This window comes from Pelophylax lessonae (genome assembly GCF_965119305.1).
Source record: "Pelophylax lessonae genome assembly, chromosome: 13".
Taxonomy (NCBI): Eukaryota; Metazoa; Chordata; class Amphibia; order Anura; family Ranidae; genus Pelophylax; species Pelophylax lessonae.
This window is the reverse complement of record NC_138780.1, coordinates 6,053,996-6,081,861: the sequence shown is the minus strand read 5'-3', so window position 1 is coordinate 6,081,861 and position 27,866 is coordinate 6,053,996. Positions and strand designations below refer to the sequence as shown.

Sequence of the window (27,866 nt, the reverse complement as noted above, 5' to 3'; positions counted from 1 at the left end):
ATATTCATTATTTATGTATTATTAAAAAAAATTCCAATACTTTATTTTAAGGTAACACACGGTAAGTGCAGACAATTCATCATAGGCATGTCTAAATTATTAAACCCTAATAAATTAGGAATAAATAAAATAATAAATAGTTAATAGCTAATAAAATAATGAATAAACAAAAATAATCATTGTCATAATAAATAAAATATATGAATGAATATTCAATATAAATAAATAATTCATTATTAGTATTGTTATTATTAATAGTAAAAATAAATCACAATTTATTATATTGAATATTAATTGATATGCTATAGTTATTATTATGATGATTGTTTTGTTATATTCATTATTTATGTATTATTAATATTTTTTCCAATACTTTATTTTAAGGTGACACGGTAAGTGCAGACAATTCATCATAGGCATGTCTAAAATATATATATATATATAAAATATATATAATATATACATAAAAAGGTCAACACAGCAGAAAGCCATTGCATGCGTTGGATGGAGATTTGCATGAAATGATGACCCGAAGTACTGGGAAGAGTCTGGACCCTGCGTGGCATTTTACACAACAGACACCGAAAATATATAAGAAGAAACAGAGACTATTATTATTATTATTATTAAAAATATAAATTTATAACAAATGAATTAAGAATAAATAAAATAAGTAATTATTAGGACAGAAATTTTATTTTATTTATTTATTTCAGGTTCTTATATAGCGCTGTCAATTTACGCAGCGCTTTACATATACATTGCACATTCACATCAGTCCCTGCCCTCAAGGAGCTTACAATCTAAGGTAAATTATAAATATAACCAAAATAATCATCATCATAATAAATATAATATATAAACTAATGTTCAATATAAGATGTTGATTATGATTGGGGGGGTGACATTTATTTGGGGGATGACATTTATTTGGGGGATGACATTTGTTTGGGGGGGGTGGCTTGTTTTTGGAGGGAGATAATATTTATTTGGGGAGATGACATTTATTTGGGGATGACATTTATTTGGGGAGATGACATTTATTTGGGGATGACATTTATTTGGGGAGATGACATTTGTTTGGGGGGTGGCTTGTTTTTGGAGGAAGATGACATTTATTTGGGGGGTGACATTTGTTTGGGGGAGATGACATTTATTTGGGGGGTGACATTTATTTGGGGGAGATTACATTTATTTGGGGATGACATTTATTTGGGGAGATGACATTTATTTGGGGGGATGACATTTGTTTGGGGGGTGGCTTGTTTTTGGAGGAAGATGACATTTATTTGGGGGGTGACATTTGTTTGGGGGGGGGGTGGCTTGTTTTTGCAGGGAGATGACATTTATTTGGGGATGACATTTATTTGGGGGGGTGACATTTATTTGGGGGGGGGGTGACATTTATTTGGGGGATGACATTTATTTGGGGGGTGACATTTGTTTGGGGGGGTGGCTTGTTTTTGGAGGGAGATGACATTTATTTGGGGGGGTGACATTTATTTGGGGGGTGACATTTATTTGGGGGAGATGACATTTAATTGGTACCCCCGTCCCCCTTCCTGTTGGACTTTCTGGACAAAAAAACTCCAGGTTCACTGCATTAGGTAATGCTAATAAATACACTGAGACCACAACAAAGATGGCCGCCCGTGCGCTGTGACAGACGGAAGTGACCTCACGCCGCTTTCCTTGCGCAGCGCTGAAGCCAGAAGAAGGGGGCGGAAGTTCCCGGCAGGCAGTGCGCGGTGGAGGAAGATGGCGGCGCTCAGAGCTTTGGGGAGACTGCGGGCACCTTCAGAGCTTCTGGCCGGGCGGTGGCTGCGGGCGAGCCAGGCGGTCAGGTGATGACCCGAGGGGGAAAGGGGGGTTACAGAGGGGGAGGGGAGTGACGTCCCAATATAAAGAGAGAGGAACAGAAGGTTTTTGGGGGGTGACAGGGGGTGGAGTGTGTAGGGGGAGGGGATGAAAGGGGGCGGAGTGTTTAAGGGGGGGTTACAGGGGGGGAGGGGATGAAAGGGGGCGGAGTGTGTAGGGGGCAGGGATGAAAGGGGGCGGAGTGTGTAAGGGGGGGTGATGGGGTGTAGGGGAGGGGATGACAGGGGGTGGAGTGTGTAGGGGGAGGAGTGTGTAAGGGGAGGGGATTAAAAGGGGAGGAGTGTGTAAGGGGGTAGTGACAGGGGGCGGAGTGTGTAAGGGGAGGGGATGACAGGGGGTGGAGTGTGTAGGGGGAGGGAGTGTGTAAGGGGGAGGAGTGTGTAGGGGGAGGGGATGACAGGGGGCGGAGTGTGTAGGGGGAGGAGTGTGTAAGGGGAGGGGATTAAAAGGGGAGGAGTGTGTAGGGGGAGGGGATGACAGGGGGCGGAGTGTGTAAAGGGGGGGGTGACGGGGCGGAGCGTCTAAGGGGGTAGTGACAGGGGGCGGACTGTGTAAGGGGGAGGAGTGTGTAAGGGGAGGGGATGACAGGGGGCGGAGTGTGTAGGGGGAGGGAATGAAAGGGGGCGGAGTGTGTAAGGGGAGGGGATGACAGGGGGCGGAGTGTGTAAGGGGAGGGGATGACAGGGGGCGGAGTGTGTAGGGGGAGGGAATGAAAGGGGGCGGAGTGTGTAAGGGGGAGGAGTGTGTAAGGGGAGGGGATGACAGGGGGCGGAGTGTGTAAGGGGAGGGGATGACAGGGGGCGGAGTGTGTAGGGGGAGGGAATGAAAGGGGGCGGAGTGTGTAAGTGGGGGATGACAAGGGGCGGAGTGTGTAATGGGGGAGTGACAGGGGGCGGAGTGTGTAATGGGGGAGTGACAGGGGGCGGAGTGTGTAATGGGGGAGTGACAGGGGGCGGAGTGTGTAATGGGGGAGTGACAGGGGGCGGAGTGTGTAATGGGGGAGTGACAGGGGGCGGAGCGTTTAAGGGGGTAGTGACAGGGGGTTGAGTGTGTAAAGGGGGGGGTGACGAGGTGGAATGAATTGGGGGGGTGGCAGGTCGTGTATAAGGTGGGCGGTGACATGGGGAGGAGTCTGTACAGGGGTGGAAGGGGTGGAATTTGTATATAGGGGAGGGCCAATGAAAACACAGCATTGTATATACAGTATGATGGGGGAGGGGAGTGACTCCCCAATGTAGAGTGCACATCATACCCCATATTGGGGGGGGGCCCCCATTATCCTGTATTAATCATCTCCCATCACCCCCCTGCAGAGGGAAGCAATGGCAGCCGGACACGGAGTGGATGGAGCCGTACAGCCGCGCCGTCTTGTACCCGACAACGGATGCTGACCTGAAGAAGCTGCCCTCCCCCTGGCATGGTGAGTGGTCCTGGCCGCCATCTGGATTGTTGGGCTGTGATCTGGAGGTGATGGTGTGTTACAATGGGGGAGGGGAGACTGAGGAAATGCTTCCTCCTCCTCCTTCTACAAAGTTACAATGTACAGTCTGATCACTGGGGGAGGGGAGACTGAGGAAATGCCGCCTCCTGCCTGCAGCAGACTGATGACATCATCTCAGCCTAGGCTGATTTTGTAATCTTTTCCTTTTGGCAGACAAGGACCCCCCGGCACAGAAGGAAGTCTCCACCCTGACCATCAACTTCGGCCCCCAGCACCCGGCCGCTCACGGCGTGCTGCGCCTGGTCATGGAGCTGAGCGGGGAGTCGGTGAAGAGGTGCGACCCCCACATAGGACTGCTGCACCGCGGCACCGAGAAGCTCATCGAATACAAGACCTACCTGCAGGTAATGGGCTCGGCCTAGTGCGTGACATGTGGGCGTTACCTATGCAAATGCAGCCTGTCTAGGAACGCCCACTCCTCCAGACTAATCCCCGCCCATCAAGGCAGGTTTTGATATTTGCATAACTCCTCCCACTACCTACATATGAACAGACAAGGAGTCACTGCTCAAGGTGGTGTGATTGCCTGATGACTCACACAGGTGCATGCCCCGGCTCGCCTCCGTGAAAACTTGATAAAAGAAAAGGAATTGGCAGCACTCCAGGTTGAGTCAAAATCCAGGTTTATTGACTGGACATCCAAATATGACAATCGTGACAAGGTAGACGCGTTTCACACACTGACTGTGTGCTTAATCATTAGTAATGATTAGTAATGATTAAGCATACAGTCAGTGTGTGAAACGCGTCTACCTTGTCACGATTGTCATATTTGGATGTCCAGTCAATAAACCTGGATTTTGACTCAACCTGGAGTGCTGCCAATTCCTTTTCTTTTATCACTACCTACATACATGTCAGTATACACAATGCAGCACACATACAGCTCAGTAGGGGAGAGAGAGAGAAGGGGGGGGAGAGACAAGGGGAGAGAGAAGGGTGGCAGGAGAGAGAGAAGGGGGGGGAGAGAGAAGGGCGGCAGGAGAGAGAGAAGGGGGGGGGGGAGAGAAGGGCGGCAGGAGAGAGAGAAGGGGGGGGGGGAAGAGAGAAAGGCGGCAGGAGAGAGAGAAGGGGGGGGGGGAAGAGAGAAAGGTTTCAGGAGAGAGAGAAGTGGGGGAGAGAGGGGAGAGAGAAGGGGGGAGAGTGAGAAGGGCAGCAGGAGAGAGAGAAGGGGGGGAGAGAGAAGGGCAGCAGGAGAGAGAGAAGGGGGGGGAGAGAGAAGGGCGGCAGGAGAGAGAGAAGGGGGGGGGAGAGAGAAGGGCGGCAGGAGAGAGAGAAGGGGGGGGGGGAAGAGAGAAAGGCGGCAGGAGAGAGAGAAGGGGGGGGGAAGAGAGAAAGGTGGCAGGAGAGAGAGAAGTGGGGGAGAGAGGAGAGAGAGACAAGGGGAGAGAGAAGGGGGGAGAGTGAGAAGGGCAGCAGGAGAGAGAGAAGGGAGGAGAGAGAGAAGGGGGGGGGAGAGAGAAGGGCGGCAGGAGAGAGAGAAGGGGGGGGGAGAGAGAAGGGCGGCAGGAGAGAGAGAAGTGGGGGAGAGAGGAGAGAGAGACAAGGGGGGAGAGAGGAGAGAGAGACAAGGGGGGAGAGAGGAGAGAGAGAGGGGGGAGAGAGGAGAGAGAGAGAGAAGGGGGGAGAGAGGAGAGAGAGACAAGGGGGGAGAGAGGAGAGAGAGACAAGGGGGGAGAAAGGAGAGAGAGAGAGAAGGGGGGAGAGAGGAGAGAGAGAGAAGGGGGGAGAGTGAGAATGAGAGAAGGGGGGAGAGTGAGAATGAGAGAGCAGGGGGGGGAAGATAGAGAAGGGGGGGAAAGAGAGAGAAGGGGGGGGGAGAGAGAAGGGGGGAGGGGGGGAAGAGAGAGAAGGGGGGAGGGGGGGAAGAGAGAGAGGGGGAGGGGGGTAAGAGAGAAGGGCGGCAGGAGAGAGAGAAGTGGGGGAGAGAGGAGAGAGAGACAAGGGGGGAAAGAGAATTGGGGGAGAGAGGAGAGAGAGACAAGGGGGGAGAGAGGAGAGAAAGACAAGGGGGGGAGACAAGGGGGGAGAGAGGAGAGAGAGAGGAGAGAGACAAGGGGGAGAGAGGAGAGAGAGAGGAGAGAGACAAGGGGGGAGAGGGAGAGAAGGGGGGAGAGAGGAGAGGGAGAGAAGGGGGGGAGAGTGAGAATGAGAGAGAAGGGGGGGGGAGAGAGAGAAGGGGGGGGAGAGAGAGAAGGGGGGAGGGGGGAAGAGAGAGAAGGGGGGGGAAGAGAGAGAAGGGGGGAGGGGGGAAGAGAGAGAAGGGGGGGGAAGAGAGAGAAGGGGGGAGGGGGGAAGAGAGAGAAGGGGGGAGGGGGGAAGAGAGAGAAGGGGGCAAGAGAGAGAAGGGGGGAGGGGGGAAGAGAGAGAAGGGGGCAAGAGAGAGAAGGGGGGAGGGGGGAAGAGAGAGGAGGGGGGAAGAGAGAGAAGGGGGAAGGGGGGGAGAGAGGGAGGGGGGGAAGAGAGAGAAGGGGGGGGGAGAGAGGTCCCTTAAGTAGTTAAGGTTATTATCCAATGAATAAAAACAATTAATGAAACAATAATTGGCCAACTAATCATTTATGAAAATAATCGTTTGTTGCAGCCCCTAGTTGTAGTAAATACATTTTGATTGGGGGGGGGGAGGGGAGGGTTGATGGGGGGGGAGGGTATCATGAAAGGTAAAGTATGAGCAGATTGAAGTTCAGCTTTTGTTCGGTGTTTTAGGCTTTGCCGTACTTCGACCGCCTGGACTACGTCTCCATGATGTGCAATGAGCAGTGCTACTCTCTGGCTGTAGAGAAACTTCTGAACATCCGGCCACCAATCAGAGCTCAGTGGATCAGAGGTAGGGGCTCCTGGATGCTGCACTGTGCTAGGAGGGGGGCGTACTCACTTTTCTGTTTTAAATCCTTCAAAACCCTGAATAGACGGGTGAGAGTCTGTAATAGAATATAATGGTGAAGTGGATGGGACTGCGCTCTGTGTATGGACTGCGCTCTGTGTATGGACTGCGCTCTGTGTATGGACTGCGCTCTGTGTATGGACTGCGCTCTGTGTATGGAATGTTCTCTGTGTATGGACTGCGCTCTGTGTATGGAATGTTCTCTGTGTATGGACTGCGCTCTGTGTATGGACTGCGCTCTGTGTATGGACTGCGGATAATGATGGGAAACCTTCACACAGTCAGGACCAACATTGTCATCTTCTGTAATGGGAGAATTCCCCGGATTGTCAGCCCAACAAGGGGCGGGGTTAGATTTATTATATTCCTAGAAATATCTCTATCAGAAAAAAATAAATAAAAGTGTGTGTGTATAGATAGATAGGGGGGAGAGAGAGAAGAGAGCTGGAAAGAGAAGGAAAAAGAGAGAGAGAAGGGGGGAGAGAGATGAAAAGAGGAGGAGAGAGCAAGAGAAGGAAAAAAATAAAAGAGCAGGAAACAGAGAGATGTGAGAGTGAAGGAAAGAGTGAGAAGAGTGAGAAATGAAGAGAGAGATAAAAGGAAAGAGAGGATAGAGAGATGGAAATAGGAGAGAAAAGGAAAGCGAGAAGGGGGAGAGCAGAAAGAGAAGGAAAAGGAGAGGAGATGGAAAGAGGGAGAAATTGTAAGGAAAGAAAATAAAGAAATGGAAAAAGAGAGAGATGGGGAAAAAAGGAAATGGAGAAGTTGAGAGAGAGAGAGCGAGAAGGAGAGAGAGAGAGCGAGAAGGAGAGAGAGAGAGAGAGAGCGAGAAGGAGAGAGAGAGAGAGCGAGAAGGAAAGAGAGAGAGAGCGAGAAGGAAAGAGAGAGAGAGCGAGAAGGAAAGAGAGAGAGAGAGCGAGAAGGAGAGAGAGAGAGAGAGAGAGCGAGAAGGAGAGAGAGAGAGAGAGAGCGAGAAGGAGAGAGAGAGAGAGCGAGAAGGAAAGAGAGAGAGAGCGAGAAGGAGAGAGAGAGAGAGCGAGAAGGAGAGAGAGAGAGAGCGAGAAGGAGAGAGAGAGAGAGAGAGCGAGAAGGAGAGAGAGAGAGAGAGAGAGCGAGGAGGAGAGAGAGAGAGAGCGAGAAGGAGAGAGAGAGAGAGCGAGAAGGAGAGAGAGAGAGAGCGAGAAGGAGAGAGAGAGAGAGCGAGAAGGAGAGAGAGAGAGCGAGAAGGAGAGAGAGAGAGAGCGAGAAGGAAAGAGAGAGAGAGCGAGAAGGAAAGAGAGAGAGAGCGAGAAGGAGAGAGAGAGAGAGCGAGAAGGAGAGAGAGAGAGAGAGAGCGAGAAGGAGAGAGAGAGAGAGCGAGAAGGAGAGAGAGAGAGAGCGAGAAGGAGAGAGAGAGAGAGCGAGAAGGAGAGAGAGAGAGAGCGAGAAGGAGAGAGAGAGAGAGCGAGAAGGAGAGAGAGAGAGAGCGAGAAGGAAAGAGAGAGAGAGCGAGAAGGAAAGAGAGAGAGAGCGAGAAGGAAAGAGAGAGAGAGCGAGAAAGAGAGAGAGAGAGCGAGAAGGAGAGAGAGAGAGCGAGAAGGAGAGAGAGAGAGAGAGAGCGAGAAGGAGAGAGAGAGAGAGCGAGAAGGAAAGAGAGAGAGAGCGAGAAGGAGAGAGAGAGAGAGCGAGAAGGAGAGAGAGAGAGAGCGAGAAGGAGAGAGAGAGAGAGCGAGAAGGAGAGAGAGAGAGAGAGAGCGAGAAGGAGAGAGAGAGAGAGCGAGAAGGAGAGAGAGAGAGAGCGAGAAGGAGAGAGAGAGAGAGCGAGAAGGAGAGAGAGAGAGAGCGAGAAGGAGAGAGAGAGAGAGCGAGAAGGAGAGAGAGAGAGCGAGAAGGAGAGAGAGAGAGAGCGAGAAGGAAAGAGAGAGAGAGCGAGAAGGAAAGAGAGAGAGAGCGAGAAGGAGAGAGAGAGAGAGAGAGAGAGCGAGAAGGAGAGAGAGAGAGAGAGAGAGCGAGAAGGAGAGAGAGAGAGAGAGAGAGCGAGAAGGAGAGAGAGAGAGAGAGAGAGCGAGAAGGAGAGAGAGAGAGAGCGAGAAGGAGAGAGAGAGAGAGAGCGAGAAGGAGAGAGAGAGAGAGAGCGAGAAGGAGAGAGAGAGAGAGAGCGAGAAGGAGAGAGAGAGAGAGAGCGAGAAGGAGAGAGAGAGAGAGAGAGAGCGAGAAGGAAAGAGAGAGAGAGAGAGAGCGAGAAGGAAAGAGAGAGAGAGCGAGAAGGAAAGAGAGAGAGAGCGAGAAGGAAAGAGAGAGAGAGCGAGAAGGAAAGAGAGAGAGAGCGAGAAGGGGAGAGAGAGAGAGCGAGAAGGGGAGAGAGAGAGAGCGAGAAGGAGAGAGAGAGAGAGAGCGAGAAGGAGAGAGAGAGAGAGCGAGAAGGAAAGAGAGAGAGAGCGAGAAGGAAAGAGAGAGAGAGCGAGAAGGAAAGAGAGAGAGAGCGAGAAGGAAAGAGAGAGCGAGCGAGAAGGAGAGAGAGAGCGAGCGAGAAGGGGAGAGCGAGCGAGAAGGGGAGAGCGAGCGAGAAGGAAAGAGAGAGGGAGAGAGAGGGAGAGCGAGAAGGAAAGAGAGAGGGAGAGCGAGAAGGAAAGAGAGAGGGAGAGCGAGAAGGAAAGAGAGAGAGCGAGAAGGAAAGAGAGAGAGCGAGAAGGGGAGAGAGCGGGAGAGCGAGAAGGGGAGAGAGCGGGAGAGCGAGAAGGGGAGAGAGCGGGAGAGCGAGAAGGGGAGAGAGCGGGAGAGCGAGAAGGAAAGAGAGCGGGAGAACGAGAAGGAAAGAGAGCGAGCGAGAAGGAAAAAGAGAGAGGGGAGAAGGAAAGAGAGAAGGAAAAGGAGAGAGAGAGGAGAGAGAGAAGGAAAAGGAGAGAGGGAGAGTGTACGAGAAGGAGAAAGAGAGAGAGAGAAGGAAAGAAAGGGATGAGAGGGATGGAAATGGAAAGAGAGGTAGAGATAGTGTTTTATATACTTTGGCCACTAGGTGGTGCTGCTGATATATGAATGGAGATATTTGTCACATCCATACAACAAACATTCTATACATGGACCCGGAGTGCTTCCATACACCCTCATAATTGTCACACTGACCCGGGACTGGCATGGTGTTGCTGGTTATGGGGGGGGGGGGGGGGGGGGGGCACCTCTGTTTATTGATTTCCCCTTCTAATAACCAGGAAACGACTGTAAAAACATCACTTCCTGGTCTCGGTGTCCCTTTCCCCAGTTGTCATGGCGAGGGGGGTAAAAAGCTAACTGAGCACCATCTGCACTCTAGTAGCTTTATTGGAGCGCAGGTGACCCCCTGATGTCTAAAATTAACCCCTTTAATACCGGACATTTTCACCCCCTTCCTGCCCAAACCAATTCCCAGCTTTCAGCACTGTCGCACTTTAAATGGCAATTGCGACACTGTACCAATATGACATTTTTATCTTTTTTTTTTTTTTTTTTTTTTGGTGGTATTTAATCACTCCTGGGTTTTTTTTTTTTTTTTTGCTAAAAAAACAAAAAAAGACTAAATTTTGAAAAAAAAAAAAAGTTTTTCTTAGTTTCTGTTTGCAAAAAATGATTCTTCATAAATTTAGGCCGGAATGTTTTCTGCTACATTTCTTGAGTGAAAATAACCCAAATCCTTCGTATATAAAGTCTGTAGGAAAGTTCTAGAGTCCACAAACCATGAGATGTATCTGAAAATCCATTGATCGATCCTGATCTCGGTTCTGAAAACGCCCACACGGTACAATTACCCCCCCCAGATGACCCCTTTTTGGAAAGTAGACAGGCATTTAGTAAGAGACATGAAGTTGTAATTTCCAGATCCTGGGAGGAAATCGCATTACGTCCCCCTGCAGGGATGGTGAACCTTGGTACCCCAGATGTTTTGGAACTACATTTCCCATGATACTCATGCACTCTGCAGTGTGGTTAAGCATCATGGGAAATGTAGTTCCAAAACATCTGGGGTGCCAAGGTTCACCATCACCGCCCTAGGGTAACAGGGCTCCCATCCAACCTTTATTTTGGCAGTAGACCAGACAGGAAGGGGTTAAAGAGAACCGGTCACCAAAAAAAGGTGAACTAACCCTTTAAATATTGAGGCGTAAAGAGCCAATCACATCCTTTAATCTGTTTTTTTCCTATTTTTTTTTCCCTGTCGCAGTCCTGTTCGGGGAAATCACTCGTATTATGAATCACGTCATGGCGGTGGCCTGTCACGCTCTGGACGTCGGGGCCATGACGCCATTTTTCTGGCTGTTTGAAGAGCGAGAAAAGGTAAAGAATGGGGGGGGGGTCTTGCTTGCTTCGGACAGCCGGGGGGGGGGGCTATAGCAAGGATTTTATGGAAACGTAAACGCAAACCACACCCACTTGTGTCCTGGAGGAGTAAAGAGAGGCGATTACATTGCAGAAATCTTTAACAGTAGGCGTGTCTTCCGCTTCTGTAATCACCGGGTAGAAAGCGAGTAACATCGCACCCCCTCGCAAAGACCCCGCCTTTTCTGACACTTTTTGTTTACAAGTTAAAATCTGTATTTTTTTTTTTTTCTAGAAAACTGTTTAGAACCCTCAAATATTTAATATAAAATATTATATATAAAAAAAAAAAAATATATATATATATATATATATATATATATATATATATATATATATATATATATATATATATATATATATATATATATATATATATATATAATATAATATAATTTTTTCTTATTTTTTTTTTTTTTTTTTTTAGGTTCAGTCATTTTTATTTAATTTTTATATAGAGAAAAGGTACAGAAGAATAAACAGGGTTTGATACAGTCCATTACAATTTAAATATATGTGTATATATATATATTTTTTTTTTAGCAAAGACCCTAGAAAATGGTGGGTGTTTTTTTTTTTTCTGACGCACGGTATTTGCGCAGCAGTTTTTCAAACACAATTTTTTGGAAAATATACACTATATACAAACAAAATACAATAAAATACAAAAAAAATGTATTATAAAATACAATACAAAATATTATTTGAATTTATTATTATTATTCGTATGATGATGATAAGGAACAGAAGGATTCTGGGTAGCCTTGAAAATGCGTGGTCCTCCTTGTTAATGCAGGCCCGGTCTGTGATCTAAAACCATTTCCAATCCTTGCTGTGGTACTTTATTTCCTTTCTCGGTCCCTTCAGATGTTTGAATTTTATGAGCGAGTTTCTGGCGCGAGGATGCACGCTGCTTACGTCCGCCCGGGGGGAGTTCACCAGGTAAGAACTCAAGTCCTGCACACCTGAACTGCCAGTCTGCCACTGACCTGTAACCTGAGAGCCTGACTGTCAGTTATTGTTTCCTAGGACATGCCGCTCGGTCTGATGGATGACATCTACGAGTTCATAAAGAACTTCTCCATCCGCCTGGATGAGTTGGAGGAGGTGAGTGCTTCTCCTGAAGGAACGCCACATGATGAGGGTTGGGGCCCAGCGATGGGCGAGCCAGTGAGAAAGGGTCAGGGATGGTGGGAACCCCTCATAATTGGCACAGCGGGTGTACAGACCCGGGAACTCAGCACAGGGGTGGTGGGAACCCCTCATAATGGGCACAGCAGGTGTACAGACCCGGGAACTCAGCACAGGGATGGTGGGAACCCCTCATAATGGGCACAACAGGTGTACAGACCCGGGAACTCAGCACAGGGATGGTGGGAACCCCTCATAATGGGCACAGCGGGTGTACAGACCCGGGAACTCAGCACAGGGATGGTGGGAACCCCTCATAATGGGCACAGCGGGTGTACAGACCCGGGAATTCCGCACAGGGATGGTGGGAACCCCTCATAATGGGCACAGCGGGTTACAGACCCGGGAATTCCGCACAGGGATGGTGGGAACCCCTTCATAATGGGTACAGCGGGTTACAGACCCGGGAATTCCGCACAGGGATGGTGGGAACCCCTTCATAATGGGTACAGTGGGTGTACAGACCCGGGAACTCAGCACAGGGATGGTGGAAAACCCTCATAATGGGCACAGCGGGTGTACAGACCCGGGAACTCGGCACAGGGATGGTGGAAAACCCTCATAATGGGCACAGCGGTTGTACAGACCCGGGAACTCAGCACAGGGATGGTGGGAACCCTTCATAATGGGCACAGCTGGTGTACAGACCCGGGAACTCAGCACAGGGATGGTGGGAACCCCTCATAATGGGCACAGCAGGTGTACAGACCTGGGAGCTCAGCACAGGGATGGTGGGAACCCCTCATAATGGGCACAGCGGGTGTACAGCCCTGGGAACTCAGCACAGGGATGGTGGGAACCCCTCATAATGGGCACAGCGGGTGTACAGACCCGGGAGCTCAGCACAGGGATGGTGGGAACCCCTCATAATGGGCACAGCGGGTGTACAGACCCGGGAGCTCAGCACAGGGATGGTGGAAACCCCTCATAATGGGCACAGCGGGTGTACAGCCCTGGGAACTCGGCACAGGGATGGTGGAAACCCCTCGTAATGGGGCACAGCGGATGTACACAACTCTTTATAGGACTGAAGGGTAGAGAGCTGCAGGCTTTGTATAATTGTGTTTTCCTCTTCATCACATGATATACAGATGCTGACCAACAACAGAATCTGGAAGAACAGGACAGTGGACATCGGAGTCGTCTCCGCAGAGGACGCTCTGAACTACGGTTTTAGGTATGGCGCCAATATAAACGGTGGCGATGTACAACCTGTGTGCCGGAGGCTCAGCATTTGATCTCGGATATTTCCCGCTATTGGAAACTCATTGATGTTTTCCTGGCCTGTTTATTCGGCTGCTCTGGGCCCAGTACTTTACTTTAAAGCTGAACTCCAGTGTGCAGTTGTTGTTGTGACCCTCCTGATTCTCCCCCCTGCATTTTGTCTCCTGGGGGGCCGCAGCAACAGAACATTTTTCTGGTGACATTTCTTCTTTAAATATTAACCACTTGACCTCCAGAAGGTTATCCCCCCTTTGAGAGGAGCTCCAGGCTCCTTCAGAAAAAATGAAGTTGACAGCTAAATTTGCAATTTGTACAGTAAGGATAAGGACACTTACCGGTCCAGGGATCCCGCAATGTCTTCACCCTGAGCCTATTCTTCAATCAGCATCTGTAGTAAGGGAAAGGGGAAAAACTCACAATACTGTTTCCCAACAACAGTGTCTCCCCCTCAGTCAGCTTTCCTGGACCTCTGATTTCAGCTCCATTCCCCTGGCCCTCAGGACGACCTCCTGATGCCACGTGCTACTGCTACAGAGGAGGAGGCAGCCGCCCCCCTCCCTCCGGGACTCCGCTCTCCAGCCAAAGACCCCGCAGCATATGTGCTCCTGGCTTTTATACAGTATCCCAGAATGCACCGAGACAGCCAGTCTCTACCAATCACCAGGACTGTATCAAAGCCTATGTATCCATTGGTCAGGTTTCCTCCCACTGTCCAACGTGTCTCCCTATTGGACCAACGTGAAACACTCTCTAGGCTCAATTAATCACATACTGAGCACAGTGAGCAGACCTCACTAACAGATCCTGCTCTCTGGTAAGCAGAAAGAAATATAGATTTACCTGCTGCTCCTCTGATAGGCAGAGAGTCAAAAACTATACTCTCACTAGCACCTACCTAGGAGGGTGCTATACTCGCCCCCCGCCAAACGAGCCATGTCCTCACTAGCTCCTACCTAGGATGGTGCTACAGTCACCCCCCGCCAAACGAGCCATGTCCTCACTAGCACCTACATAGGAGGGTGCTATACTCACCCCCCACCAAACGAGCCATGTCCTCACTAGCACCTACCTAGGAGGGTGCTACACTCACCCCCCCCCCCCGCCAAACGAGCCATGTCCTCACTAGCACCTACCTAGGAGGGTGCTACACTCACCCCCCCGCCAAACGAGCCATGTCCTCACTAGCTCCTACCTAGGATGGTGCTACAGTCACCCCCCGCCAAACCGAGCCATGTCCTCACTAGCACCTACCTAGGATGGTGCTACACTCACCCCCCCCCCCCCCCCCCCCGCCAAACCGAGCCATGTCCTCACTAGCACCTACCTAGGATTGTGCTACACTCACCCCCTGCCAAACGAGCCATGTCCTCACTAGCACCTACCTAGGAGGGTGCTATACTCACCCCCAGCCAAACGAGCCATGTCCTCACTAGCACCTACCTAGGATGGTGCTACACTCACCCCCCGCCAAACCGAGCCATGTCCTCACTAGCACCTACCTAGGAGGGTGCTATACTCACCCCCGGCCAAACGAGCCATGTCCTCACTAGCACCTACCTAGGAGGGTGCTACACTCACCCCCGCCAACCGAGCCATGTCCTCACTAGCACCTACCTAGGAGGGTGCTATACTCACCCCCGGCCAAACGAGCCATATCCTCACTAGCACCTACCTAGGAGGGTGCTATACTCACCCCCCGCCAAACCGAGCCATGTCCTCACTAGCACCTACATATGAGGGTGCTACACTCACCCCCCCGCCTCACTAGCACCTAACTGAAGGGGACTACACTCACCCCCCCCCCCCTGCCAAAAGAGCCATGTCCTCAATAGCATCTACCTAGGAGGGTGCTATATTCACCCCCCACCAAACCGAGCCATGGCCTCACTAGCACCTACCTAAGAGGGGTCTACACTCACCCCCCCACCAAAAGAGCCATGTCCTCACTAGCACCTACCTAGGGGGGTGCTACAATACTATGCACTGTCACTGTACTAATGACACTGACTGGGAGGGGGGTAACATCTAGGGGGCGATCAATGGGTTAAATGTGTGCCGCTTTTAATACACATCAATTTTTTTATTGATATTTTTTTTCCTGCTTTTAATCGGATTAGGGGGGATTAGAGATGAAGTGATCTGGTGACCCAATGTCAGTTCATGGTACCCCAAACCACCCCTCAATCTCTATGCTTCTTTTCTAACTCTATTTCCCTCTTTCAGCGGAGTGATGCTTCGAGGTTCCGGCATCCATTGGGATCTGAGGAAGTCTCAGCCGTACGACGTTTATGACCAGGTGGAGTTTGACGTCCCCATCGGCAGTAGAGGAGACTGTTATGACCGGTAAAGAGGGGAGATGGTGCAAGGGGGGGGGGGGGGGTTACTCACCACTCATATTTTTATCTACACCTTAAGCTTTTATTGAAAATAGGTTCTTTATCTTTCCCTGTGTTGGGTCTATGGAAGTATAATCAGTGATGGTGAACCTTGGCACCCCAAATGTTTTGGAACTACATTTCCCATGATGCTCATGATCTGCATTGTAGTGGGGCATCATGGGAAATGTAGTTCCAGAACATCTAGGGGTGCCAAGGTTCGCCATCACTGCACCATATTATGAGGATCTGTAGAGATTTCTGCACACATGCACTATATTGTCAAAAGTTTTGGGAAGCCTGCCTTTACACGCACATGAACTTTAACCCCTTAGCCCCTTAGCTCCGACGGAACGCAAATATGCGGCCTCGGCTTTAGGGGGTTTTATTGCTGTGATGCCTGCTGCTAGAGGCATCATCCTGGTACCGTTGTCTAGAGCCGGCAGTTGGCTTTCTTGTAATGACAACAGATAAGGCTCAGCAGGCTGTCATTACAAGGAGTGGAAGGGGAGGTCGTCGTGACACTTTTTGACACTTTTGGGGGGACCAGTGACATTACTGCAGTAATCAGTGCTAAAAATATGCACTGTCACTGTACTAATGACACCGGCAGGGAAGGGGTTAACACTGTGGGTGATCAAGGGGTTAAATGTGAGCCTAGGGGAGTGATTCTAACTGTGGGGGGCGTGGCTTGTGAAGTGATCATAGAGACCTGTGATCCTATATAGACAACCGACCGTTCTTCTATCTCAGCGGGGAGCGATCGCGGGTGGCCGGCGGCAATCGGAGCCGCCTGCGCCGTGCATCGGAGTCCCTGCTGACGAGTGGGGGCGGGAGCACGCCGCCGGCAGCGCGTGTTTGCCCCTTAGCTGCAGGCGCGTGACCATCATATACCTACGGCGGTTTGCGTAGGAGGGCCAGCCTGCCTCAGTATAACTGCGGCGGGCGGTCCTTATGTGGTTATAATGCACCTAAAACGTGTCTAAAATTTCAAAGAACAGATGTGGACCGGGTCTTATTGGCTCGCACCATGACACAAGCTCCGCCCTCAGTCTTGTTGGCTTGCACCATGACACAAGCTCCGCCCTCAGTCCTCTTGTCTCTTCTGCCAGGTACCTGTGCCGCGTGGAGGAGATGCGACAGTCCCTGAGGATCGTCCTTCAGTGCCTCAACAAGATGCCCGAGGGAGAGATCAAGGTGGATGATGCCAAAGTGTCTCCCCCAAAGAGGTCAGAGATGAAGGTGGGTGTCTATGGAGCAAAAAGGTGGGCAGAATGTTTTTCTATATTGGTACACCCCCACAATGGGGGTGGATTTACTAAAGGCAAACAGACCATGTACCTTACTATTGCTCCAGAGTTTAGTAAATGAGGCGAGGCTTCACTTTTACAAAGAAAACCCAATCACATGATAGGAAAATACGAAAACCGCATTTTTGCTTGCACACAATTGGATGAGGGAAGTCAGCAGAGTCCCCCCCCCCCCCACCATTTACTAACTGGAGCAACTGTACTTGCAAAGTGCATAGATATGCCTTTAGTAAATCAACCCCAGTGAGTGGCCGGTGGTTTGGGAACAGCTTGTAGAATGCACTGTCTCAACTTTGATGCAAGTCAATCCTTTAGGTCTTGGTGAACCCCAACAACCCTCCTTTCCCCCCTTCCTACCCTATCAAAAAATATCTAAAGCTCATGGGGCATTGGCAGAAGGGCCCCCGCCGTACACTGCTGGCCAGTGGCAGAAGGGCTCCCCGCCGTCCTTTGCTGGCCAGTGGCAGAAGGGCTCCCCGCCGTACACTGCTGGCCAGTGGCAGAAGGTCTCCCCGCCGTCTATTGTTGGCCAGTGGCAGAAGGGCTCCCCGCCTTCTATTGCTGGCCAGTGGCAGAAGGGCTCCCCGCCATCCATAGCTGGCCAGTGGCAGAAGGGCTCCCCGCCGTCCATTGCTGGCCAGTGGCAGAAGGGCTCCCCGCTGTCCATTGCTGGCCAGTGGCAGAAGGGCCCCCGCCGTACACTGCTGGCCAGTGGCAGAAGGGCCCCCCGCCGTCCATTGCTGGCCAGTGGCAGAAGGGCCATTGCTGGCCAGTGGCAGAAGGGCCCCCCTGCCGTCCATTGCTGGCCAGTGGCAGAAGGGCCCCCCGCCGTCCATTGCTGGCCAGTGGCAGAAGGGCCCCCCGCCGTCCATTGCTGGCCAGTGGCAGAAGGGCCCCCCTGCTGTCCATTGCTGGCCAGTGGCAGAAGGGCTCCCAGCCGTACACTGCTGGCCAGTGGCAGAAGGGCCCCTCCGCCGCCCATAGCTGGCCAGTGGGAAAAGGGGCCCCCCCCCCGCCGTCCATAGCTGGCCAGTGGGAGAAGGGCCCCCCGCTGTCCATAGCTGGCCAGTGGCAGAAGGGCTCTTTGCTGGCCACTGGCAGAAGGGCTCCCCGCCGTCCATTGCTGGGCAGTGGCAGAAGGGCTCCCCGCCGTCCATTGCTGGCCAGTGGCAGAAGGGCCCCCCGCCGTCCATTGCTGGCCAGTGGCAGAAGGGCTCCCCGCCGTCCATTGCTGGCCAGTGGCAGAAGGGCCCCCCGCCGTCCATTGCTGGCCAGTGGCAGAAGGGCCCCCCGCCGTCCATTGCTGGCCAGTGGCAGAAGGGCCCCCCGCCGTCCATTGCTGGCCAGTGGCAGAAGGGCCCCCCGCCGTCCATTGCTGGGCAGTGGCAGAAGGGCTCCCCGCCGTCCATTGCTGGGCAGTGGCAGAAGGGCTCCCCGCCGTCCATTGCTGGGCAGTGGCAGAAGGGCCCCCCGCCGTACACAGCTGGCCAGTGGCAGAAGGGCCACCCTACCTTACATTGCTATTTGCGTTAACCAATGGCCTTAGGTGGTGTTACTCACATCTTGTGGTCTTTGATGGGGGGGGGGGGTTACAAGTCCAGAGGGGAGGCGGGGCAGTGGCACCGAGTCTGATCCTTCCTTGTACTATACCACCTTACAGCACGCCATTACAATCTTTTCTTCTTGGCTAATACTGTTTTTTTTTTTTTTTGCTATTTCTTTAAGCGCTCGATGGAGTCCTTGATTCACCACTTCAAGCTGTACACAGAGGGATACCAGGTCCCCCCAGGAGCCACGTATACGGCCATTGAGGCCCCCAAGGTGAGAAAATATGGGGGGGGGGTGGCCACTTCTGCTGTTCTGTTCTCATGGTCTCCTCGAGGAGTTAAGCTCTAAAGTAAACTGGCCAGGTTCTAAAATTGTTAAAGCTACCAATCTCATGTGGTGCCTGCAAATACCTTTTATAGATAAGAGCGACAGATTGACCAGTTCCTATTAATATTATCATACAGATCACAGCGCCATCTAGTGGCTTTAGGCCAGTACATTAAATATATGATCATAAAAATATATTCAAACATACAGTAGGGAAATTAGAGATTTGATCCCTGCAGATTTTGTAGGTTTGCCCACTTACAAAAAAAATAAATAAAGGGTCTATTATTATTCTATTATTATCTATTAATAATCTATTATATTATTATCTATTAATAATCTATTATAATCTATTATTATTATCTATTATTATCATATGGTCTATAATGGTATCATAGGGTCTATCATAGGGTCTATAAGGATCTATAATGGTATTATCATATTTTAGATAATAGAGACCTAATATCAACCAAAAACCCAGAAAAACACATGATACAAATGTTATAAATTGAGTAAAATAAGTATTTGATCCCCTACCAACCAACAATAATTCTGGCTACGGTATTTGCTCATGTGGTACACAGATTAATTCTGTCACTTTAGGAAAGTAGCTTTTTGTAGCTCGAATTGGGCAAATTGGTGTGTTTTGAAGCATTTTTTTGTTCTATGGAAATGCATAGAGATGATTGATTTCCAGCGTTTGAGTGTTTTAACGCGTTTTCTCGCGTGTTTCTGAGCGTTTTTCCTGCTCAAATACAATACTTTAAATATAAATAATAATAAATATTTCAATAAAATACATAAATAATAAAAAAATCAAACCCCCCCCCCCCCCCCAACCAGAATATTCACCCCCAACACTATTTACCCCCTACCTAACAAAATAAATAATAATAAAAATAAAATACATAAATAATAAAAATAAAATAATCAAAACCACAACCCCCAACCCGAATATTCACTCCTAACCCTAATATTTACCCCCTCTACCTAACATAATAAGTAAGTAGTAATAAAAATAAATAAAATGCATAATAAAAATAAAATAATCAAATCTCCCAACCCCCTAACCTGAATATTTACCCTCTACCTAACAAAATAAATAACGAAGATAAATAAATAAGTAAATAATAAAAATAAATAAAATACATTATTAATAATAATAATAATAATCAAAACCCCAACCAACCCCTAACCCGAATATTCACCCCTAATATTTACCCCTTACCTAACCAAATAAATAATGATAATAAATAAGTAAATAATAATAAAAATAAAATACATAAATAATAAAAATAAAATAATCGAAACCCCTAACCCGAATATTCACCCCTAACCCTAATATTTACCCCAAACCTAACCTAAATAATTATAATAAGTAAGTAGTAATAAACATAAATAAAATACATAATAAAAATAAAATCAAAACCCCAACCCCTAACTTGAATATTTACCCCCTACCTAACAAAATAAATAATGATAATAAGTAATTAATATAAATAAAGAACATTAATAATAATAAATAATCAAAACCTAACCCTAATATTTACCCCTTACTTAACAAAATAAATAATGATAATAAGTAAATAATAATAAAAATAAAATACATAAATAATAAAAATTAAAACAATCAAAACCCCAACCCCCCTAACCCGAATATTTACCCCCTTCCTAACAAAATAAATAATGATAAATAAGTAAATAATAATAAAATACATAAATAATAAAAAAATAATCAAAACCCCTAACCCGAATATTCACCCCTAACTCTAATATTTACCCCAAACCTAACAAAATTAAATAATGATAAATAAGTAAAGAATAAAAAAAATAAATTAACCCCTAACAAAAAAAAAAAGTTTAAAAATAAATAAAAGTTGGTAAAAAGCTGAAAAATGGCAACAAATGATGAAACTGATATTTTTCTCTATTGGCCCAAAAAAAGGATATAAATGCCTAAAAAAAAAAAAAACGCCCGAATAAACTTTAAAAAACGCAAAAGCAGCCTCAGTGTTGGCGTTTTCAGAGTAGCGCGCTCAGGGAATTACTGATGCAATAACTTCACCCTGACTCTTCTCACTAGGAAATCTTTTTGTTTTGTTGGCAGGGAGAGTTTGGCGTCTACCTGGTGTCTGATGGGACGAGCCGCCCGTATCGCTGTAAGATCAAAGCCCCGGGATTCGCTCATTTAGTAAGTTTTCAGTTCACCCCCATTCTGGTTCAGTATCTGACGTGAGAGCGTACAAAGGGGGGCCGCTCTTCTCTAAAATAGATTGCTCAGTTTTTGGCCCGATTGTGTCCATACCCCATGCAGGGCCGCGTTTTACCGGCACGGTTGCTGCTGGGGCATTTATTGGCTGCAGAAAAAAGCATCTGACGCCAAAAACAGCCGCTGTAAAAAACGCCCCCCATGTGCAGGAGGCCTAAATGGCTTCCAAGTCGGAAGGAAGTCGCAGGCATTGCCATCGCAGCAGTGGGAACCGAACCTAAAGTGGGAAGCCAGCACGAGGATGAATGCAGCGCCTGTGGGGCACAGAGATAATCGCCCCGTGAGAAGGAGGCCTGGAGGGTAAAATCGCCCCCAGAAGTTTCTCTCTTAGGGACTGTGTTGGTGTGATCTGTTCTGATCAAAATGTCAAATGCAATAATCCCTGCAGCTCTGCCATTGGCTAAACACTGCAGTATTTCTTTTTCTAAGTATTGTAAGTAATGCGAAGTGTTACTTCCTGTCCGGCTGGTGGGTAGAAATACTTCCTGTAGAGCGCTGACGATGCAACTTCCCCCTCGATACAACAAATGACTTCATTTCAGCCATTCAGGACTACATAAGTAGACTTGGCTAGTACCATTTATGGTGTGCCCGAGCTTGTCAATCGATTTATGGCCACGCCGCCTATGCCCACCCTCCTGCTGTCTCTGTCAGGAGGTAGGAAGCCAGGAAGTAAACGAATGCAGACGTGGGAAAAAGAATAAAAAAAATAAATAGTTCCCTACCGGGAACTATCCACAATTCAGAGAGGGGGCTGGAACGCACTTGGACAACAGCGCTGGCGTGATGACGTCACCAACGTATCTGTGCATATCGCGCGCCTGAACCCCGCACTCTGTGCTTAACACGCACCCCTGAACTCTGCATTCTGTACGCAGCAAACCCCTAAGTCCTTTAAGTTACTTTATCTACCCCCTTCTGTACGTCACGCATGCCGGACCCCTGCACTCTGTACGTAATGCACGCCCCTGAACCCCGCACTCTGTACGTAACGCACGCCCCTGAACCCCGCACTCTGCACATCATGCGCGCCTGACCCCTGCGCTCTGTACGTCACGCACGCCTGACCCCCGCACTCTGTGCGTAACGCGCTCCCCTGAACCCCGCACTCTTTGTTTAACGCGCATCCCGGAACCCTGCACTCTGTGCATAGCACGCCCCTGAACCCTGCACTTTGTACGCAGAGCACCCCTGGACCCCGCACTCTGTGCGTTACACGCACCTCTGGACCCTGCACTCTGGACCCCTAAGTCCTTTAAGTTACTTTATCTACCCCCTTCTTTTTTTGCTGCTTGATGACAGCTCCACTTTTAAGGCCCACCCTTGACCATTTATTGGCGTGTTTTCTTTCTTCGCAGGCTGGTTTGGATAAGATGTCCCAGGGTCACATGCTGGCCGATGTTGTAGCAATTATCGGTGAGTGTCCTACTATCCATACTTACATTGTTGCACCTCTGTCTCTTTGCCAACAGCTGACCCAAATTTTTTTCCTCCCCCCCAACAGGAACTCAGGATATTGTCTTCGGAGAGGTGGATCGGTAATCGGGTGCGTTTGTGTAAAAAGGATTCTGGTCTGCGGTTCAAAACGGCCTCCATGTTTTCCCGTGGCTTCTCCACCTTAGACCTAGAGGCAACACATCTGTTTATTTAATCATTTTCCTTGTAAAGCTTGTTCTGGAAATAAAATTCATTTTTGGTTCCTTTCAAACAAAAGCGTATGTTCTTTATCCCCGCCTCTGTCCTGTCAGGACACGCCTTTGTATGGCCCAACTTGGATATGGGAGATGGTAAGCCGGGCCGTGCAGAGACCTTTGGAGGGGCAGATGCTCAAAGTATAAAAGGGGAGGACATGGTGCAGGGGGTGGTCAGAGGCTGGGGACATGGTGCAGGGGGTGGTCAGAGGCTGCGGACATGGTACAGGGGGTGGTAGGAGGCTGCGGACATGGTGCAGGGGGTGGTCTGAGGCTGCGGACATGGTGCAGGGGGTGGTAGGAGGCTATGGACATGGTGCACGGGGTGGTCGGAGGCTGCGGACATGGTGCACGGGGTGGTCGGAGGCTGCGGACATGGTGCACGGGGTGGTCGGAGGCTGCGGACATGGTGCACGGGGTGGTCGGAGGCTGCGGACATGGTGCAGGGGGTGGTAGGAGGCTGCGCACATGGGGCAGGGGGTGGAAGGAGGCTGCGCACATGGTTCAGGGGGTGGTCGGAGGCTGCGCACATGGTGCAGGGGGTGGTCGGAGGCTGCGGACATGGTGCAGGGGGTGGTCGGAGGCTGCGCACATGGTGCAGGGGGTGGTCGGAGGCTGCGCACATGGTGCAGGGGGTGGTCGGAGGCTGCGCACATGGTGCAGGGGGTGGTCGGAGGCTGCGGACATGGTGCACGGGGTGGTCGGAGGCTGCGGACATGGTGCACGGGGTGGTCGGAGGCTGCGGACATGGTGCACGGGGTGGTCGGAGGCTGCGGACATGGTGCAGGGGGTGGTCGGAGGCTGCGGACATGATGCAGGTGGTGGTCGGAGGCTGCGGACATGGTGCAGGGGGTGGTAGGAGGCTATGGACATGGTGCAGGGGGTGGTAGGAGGCTGCGGACATGGTGCAGGGGGTGGTCGGAGGCTACGGACATGGTGCAGGGGGTGGTAGGAGGCTATGGACATGGTGCAGGGGGTGGTAGGAGGCTATGGACATGGTGCAGGTGGTAGTCTGATCGGAGGCTGTGGACATGGTGCAGGGGGTGGTAGGAGGCTATGGACATGGTGCAGGTGGTAGTCTGATCGGAGGCTGTGGACATGGTGCAGGAGTTGGTAGGAGACTATGGACATGGTGCAGGTGGTAGTCTGATCGGAGGCTGTGGACATGGTGCAGGGGGTAGTCAGAGGCTGTGGAGTGGTCGGGGGTCTAGTCTTACCTGCTGATGTGACAATGAGGCGCCGTCGCTGCGCCTCTCAGATGAGACGCCTGGTCCTCCAGCGTGCTGGACATGGTCCCGGTGACCTGGCCGCTGTGTGTTCATTGTGGACTTAAAATGCTTTTATGACTAACTTGTTTGAGTATATTGCTTTTCTCTATATCTGTAAACACCGGCTCTATGAGGACAACCAATAATCCTGATGTGGGTTGCGATAAAATTGAGTGACACCCCTGATCTAGAAGAAACTCTGGTGGGTCCATTAGATCAATACACTCTGGTCTATGCCTTTTTCTTCTTCAGACTCTGGCTATATTTTCTCTTCCACCCACACTTTTACCTACCTGGCCCCCCTGAGAGCAGCTGGTAGTGTTCTCTGCTAGATTGCCCTCCAGGACCCCCCTGGGTATGGGAAGGAGGTGGCTTGGTTCCCTTTCTCGTTCTGTGTCTGGTGAAGGCCATTCTGTGTCTGGTGAAGGCCATGTCTGGAGGAGGAACACCCCCTTGATGGGAACTAGCACAGGCGGCGTGGGTTCCCAGTCTGAGTGCGTGCAATGTAGGGCACTTTTAGGCAATAGTTGTGTATGGTTTGTGGCCTGGCTGTGTTCATGTTTACCTTGATGACTCAGAAGAACAATAAACTACATGGGAAATGTATATTGCTGTCCAACCGCTCTGCCCCAGAGCAGCTCTAAAGGGAACATATAGATAGGTAGAAGAACATTGTTGGTGCGCTGCCCCTTTATCTAGCACACCATCATTGTTTTAGTGGTTGGTTGAGGAAATGGTTTGGTAATTCGGACTACCCACGAAGCTTCTGCAGAAAGCGGATGGTGAAATTATGTCTGCTGAGTTTAGATGCATCACCTGTCCAGGAGGGCACCTTGACTTGATAGAAAAGATCAGTGGTCTCCAAACTGTAGGCCTTTGCTTGCCTTTATCAGGCCCTTGGAGCACTTTTCCATCCACTGACAGTGGGGCACAATTCCTTTCATTGATACAAACAATGGGTCACAATTCATTCCAGTGACACCAACGATGGGGCACAGTTCTTTCCATTGCTACCAACGATGGGGCACAGTTCTTTCCATTGATACCACGGATGGGGCACAGTTCTTTCCATTGATACCACGGATGGGGCACAGTTCCTTCCATTGATACCACGGATGGGGCACAGTTCCTTCCATTGATACCACGGATGGGGCACAGTTCTTTCCATTGCTACCAACGATGGGGCACAGTTCTTTCCATTGATACCACGGATAGGGCACAGTTCCTTCCATTGATACCACGGATGGGGCACAGTTCCTTCCATTGATACCACGGATGGGGCACAGTTCCTTCCATTGATACCACGGATGGGGCACAGTTCCTTCCATTGATACCACGGATGGGGCACAGTTCCTTGCATTGATACCACGGATGGGGCACAGTTCCTTCCATTGCTACCACCGATGGGGCACAGGTTCTTCCATTGCTACCAACGATGGGGCACAGGTTCTTCCATTGCTACCAACGATGGGGCACAGGTCCTTCCATTGCTACCAACGATGGGGCACAGGTCCTTCCATTGCTACCAACGATGGGGCACAGGTCCTTCCATTGCTACCAACGATGGGGCACAGGTCCTTCCATTGCTACCAACGATGGCGCACAATTTCTGCCAGTGAAATCAATGATGCGGCACAATTTCTTCTATTGATACCAACGATGGGGCACAGGTCCTTCCATTGCTACCAACGATGGGGCACAATTTCTTCTATTGATACCAATAATTGGGCACAGTTCCTTCCATTGTTACCAACAATGGGGCACAGTTCTTTCCATTGATACCAATGATGGGGCACAGGTCCTTCCATTGATACCGACGATGGGGCACAGGTCCTTCTATTGCTACCAACGATGGGCACAGGTCCTTCCATTGCTACCAACGATGGGGCACAGGTCCTTCCATTGCTACCAACGATGGGGCACAATTTCTGCCAGTGAAATCAACAATGGGGCACAATTTCTTCTATTGACACCAACGATGGGGCACAATTTCTTCTATTGACACATCGATGGGGCACTATTCCTCACACTGTCATAAGGTGTGATATAATAAAAAAGAATCAGGATGGAATTTGCTCAAAAGCTTTCACTAGGGTGAAAATGAGGCTTTGAAACACAGTACTGAAAATTTGGGGAGGTCAAGGAGGGAGAAGGAAGTGGTGAGTGGCAAAGGGGGGGGGGGGATGGGAAAGAAAGAGGAGAGCAGAACAGGGGAGATGGAGGGGAAGTGGGGATGGGGGAGGGAGTGGGTAGTGGAACAGGGAAGGAAAGTAGGGGGGGGTGGAAAGGAGGGGGGAAGAAGTGGGAATGGGGAAGGAAGAGGGGAGCGAGACATGGATGGAAAGGAGGGGGAAGGAAGTGGGAATGGGGAGACAGAGATGGAAAAAAGGAGGGAGGAAGTGGGAATGGGGAAGGAAGAGGAGAGCAGGACCGGGATAGAAAGGAGGGGGGAAGAAGAAGAGAGTGGGGCAGAGATGGAAAGGAGGGTTAAGGAATAGGGAAGCTGGACAGGGATAAAAAGGAGGGGGGGAGAAAGAGGGGAGCAGGACAAAGACCGAAAGCAGGGGGGGGAAGAAGTGGGAATGGGGAATGAAGAGGGGAGCGGGACAGGGATGGAAAGCAGGGGGGAGGAAGTGGGAATGGGGCAAGAAGAAGGAAGCAGGACAGATATGGAAAGGAGGGGGGAGGAAGTGGGAATGGGGAAGGAAGATGGGAGTGGGACAGGGATAGAAAGGAGGGGGCAGGAGGAGGGGAGTGGGACAGTGATGGGAAGGGGGGATGGGGAAGGAAGAGGGGAGTGGGACAGGGATGGAAAGGAGGAGGGAGGAAGTGGGGATGGGGAAGGGAGTGGGACAGGGATAGAAAGGAGGGGGCAGGAGGAGGGGAGTGGGACAGTGATAGAAAGGAGGGGGAGGAAGGGGGATGGGGAAGGAAGAGGGGAGTGGGACAGGGATGGAAAGGAGGAAGTAGGGATGGGGAAGGGAGTGGGACAGGGATAGAAAGGAGTGGGCAGGAGGAGGGGAGTGGGACAGTGATGGAAAGAAGGGGGGATGGGGAAGGAAGAGGGGAGCGGGACAGAGATGGAAAGGAGGAGGGAGGAAGTGGGGATGGGGAAGGGAGTGGGACAGGGATAGAAAGGAGGGGGCAGGAGGAGGGGAGTGGGACAGTGATAGAAAGGAGGGGGAGATAGGGGGATGGGGAAGGAAGAGGGGAGTGGGACAGGGATGGAAAGGATAAGAGGAGTAGGACATTGATGGAAATGAAGGGGGGATGGGAAGGAAGATGGGAGCAGGAAATATATGGAAAAGAGGGGGGAGGAAGTGGGGAAGGGATGGGGAAGGAAGAGGGGAGTGGGACAGGGGTGGAAAGGAGGGGTGAGAAAGTGGGGATGGGGAAATAAGAGGAGAATGGGACAGGAAAGGAAAAGAGGGGGGGATGTAGGGACAGGGAGCGCTTTACTAACTGTGCAGAGTTGGTTAGACACTTCATAAGTGTGGAGGAGATTTATAAGCCCGCTCTGCTCCTGAATTTTCTAGGAAGAGTCAAATCCCTTTCACAGCTTCTGCCTTTTGCATGCCACAGCCCTCTCCTCTTTTGGGAGGGTTTGATTACTGTCTGTGTTGGCCCAGCTCCTTAGCCTCTTACCTCTATACATATCCTTTTATAAGGCAGGGGAGAAGGGGAAAAAGGTTATACCAAAGTTTGAGAACAGAAAGACAGGAGGCTAAAAAACAGAAGTTGGAGGGGTGATGATGACAAATCATACACAGATTGCAAATAAATCAAAGGGTGACATAATGCTGCCCACACACAGTGCAATCATTTTCATCTGTAAAATGTCTGCAATCTCTGACCATCTCCTGTAGTATGTCTGCAGTCTCTGACCATCTCCCGTAGGATGTCTGTAGTCTCTGACCGTCTCCTGTAGTATGTCTGTAGTCTCTGATCGTCTCTTGTAAGATGTGTGCAGTCTGATCGTCTCCTGTAGGATGTGTGCAGTCTCTGACCGTCTCCTGTAGTATGTCTGCAGTCTCTGACCATCTCCCGTAGTATGTCTGTAGTCTCTGACCA

The 27,866-nt window shown here is 50.1% G+C and overlaps 1 protein-coding gene across 1 annotated transcript; it reads left to right on the top strand.

Moving 5' to 3' along the window:
- The first annotated feature begins 1,722 nt into the window (after window positions 1–1,722).
- NDUFS2 (NADH:ubiquinone oxidoreductase core subunit S2) lies at window positions 1,723–22,515 on the top strand. Its single transcript, XM_082242879.1, has 14 exons — window positions 1,723–1,844; window positions 3,192–3,298; window positions 3,533–3,723; window positions 6,086–6,206; window positions 10,438–10,550; window positions 11,460–11,534; window positions 11,622–11,699; window positions 12,875–12,960; window positions 15,231–15,350; window positions 16,495–16,624; window positions 18,418–18,513; window positions 20,675–20,758; window positions 22,195–22,252; window positions 22,341–22,515. Exons 1-14 carry the CDS (start codon window positions 1,759–1,761, stop codon window positions 22,376–22,378), a joined length of 1,383 nt encoding a protein of 460 aa, XP_082099005.1. The 5' UTR covers window positions 1,723–1,758; the 3' UTR covers window positions 22,379–22,515.
- The last annotated feature ends 5,351 nt before the right edge of the window (window positions 22,516–27,866 follow it).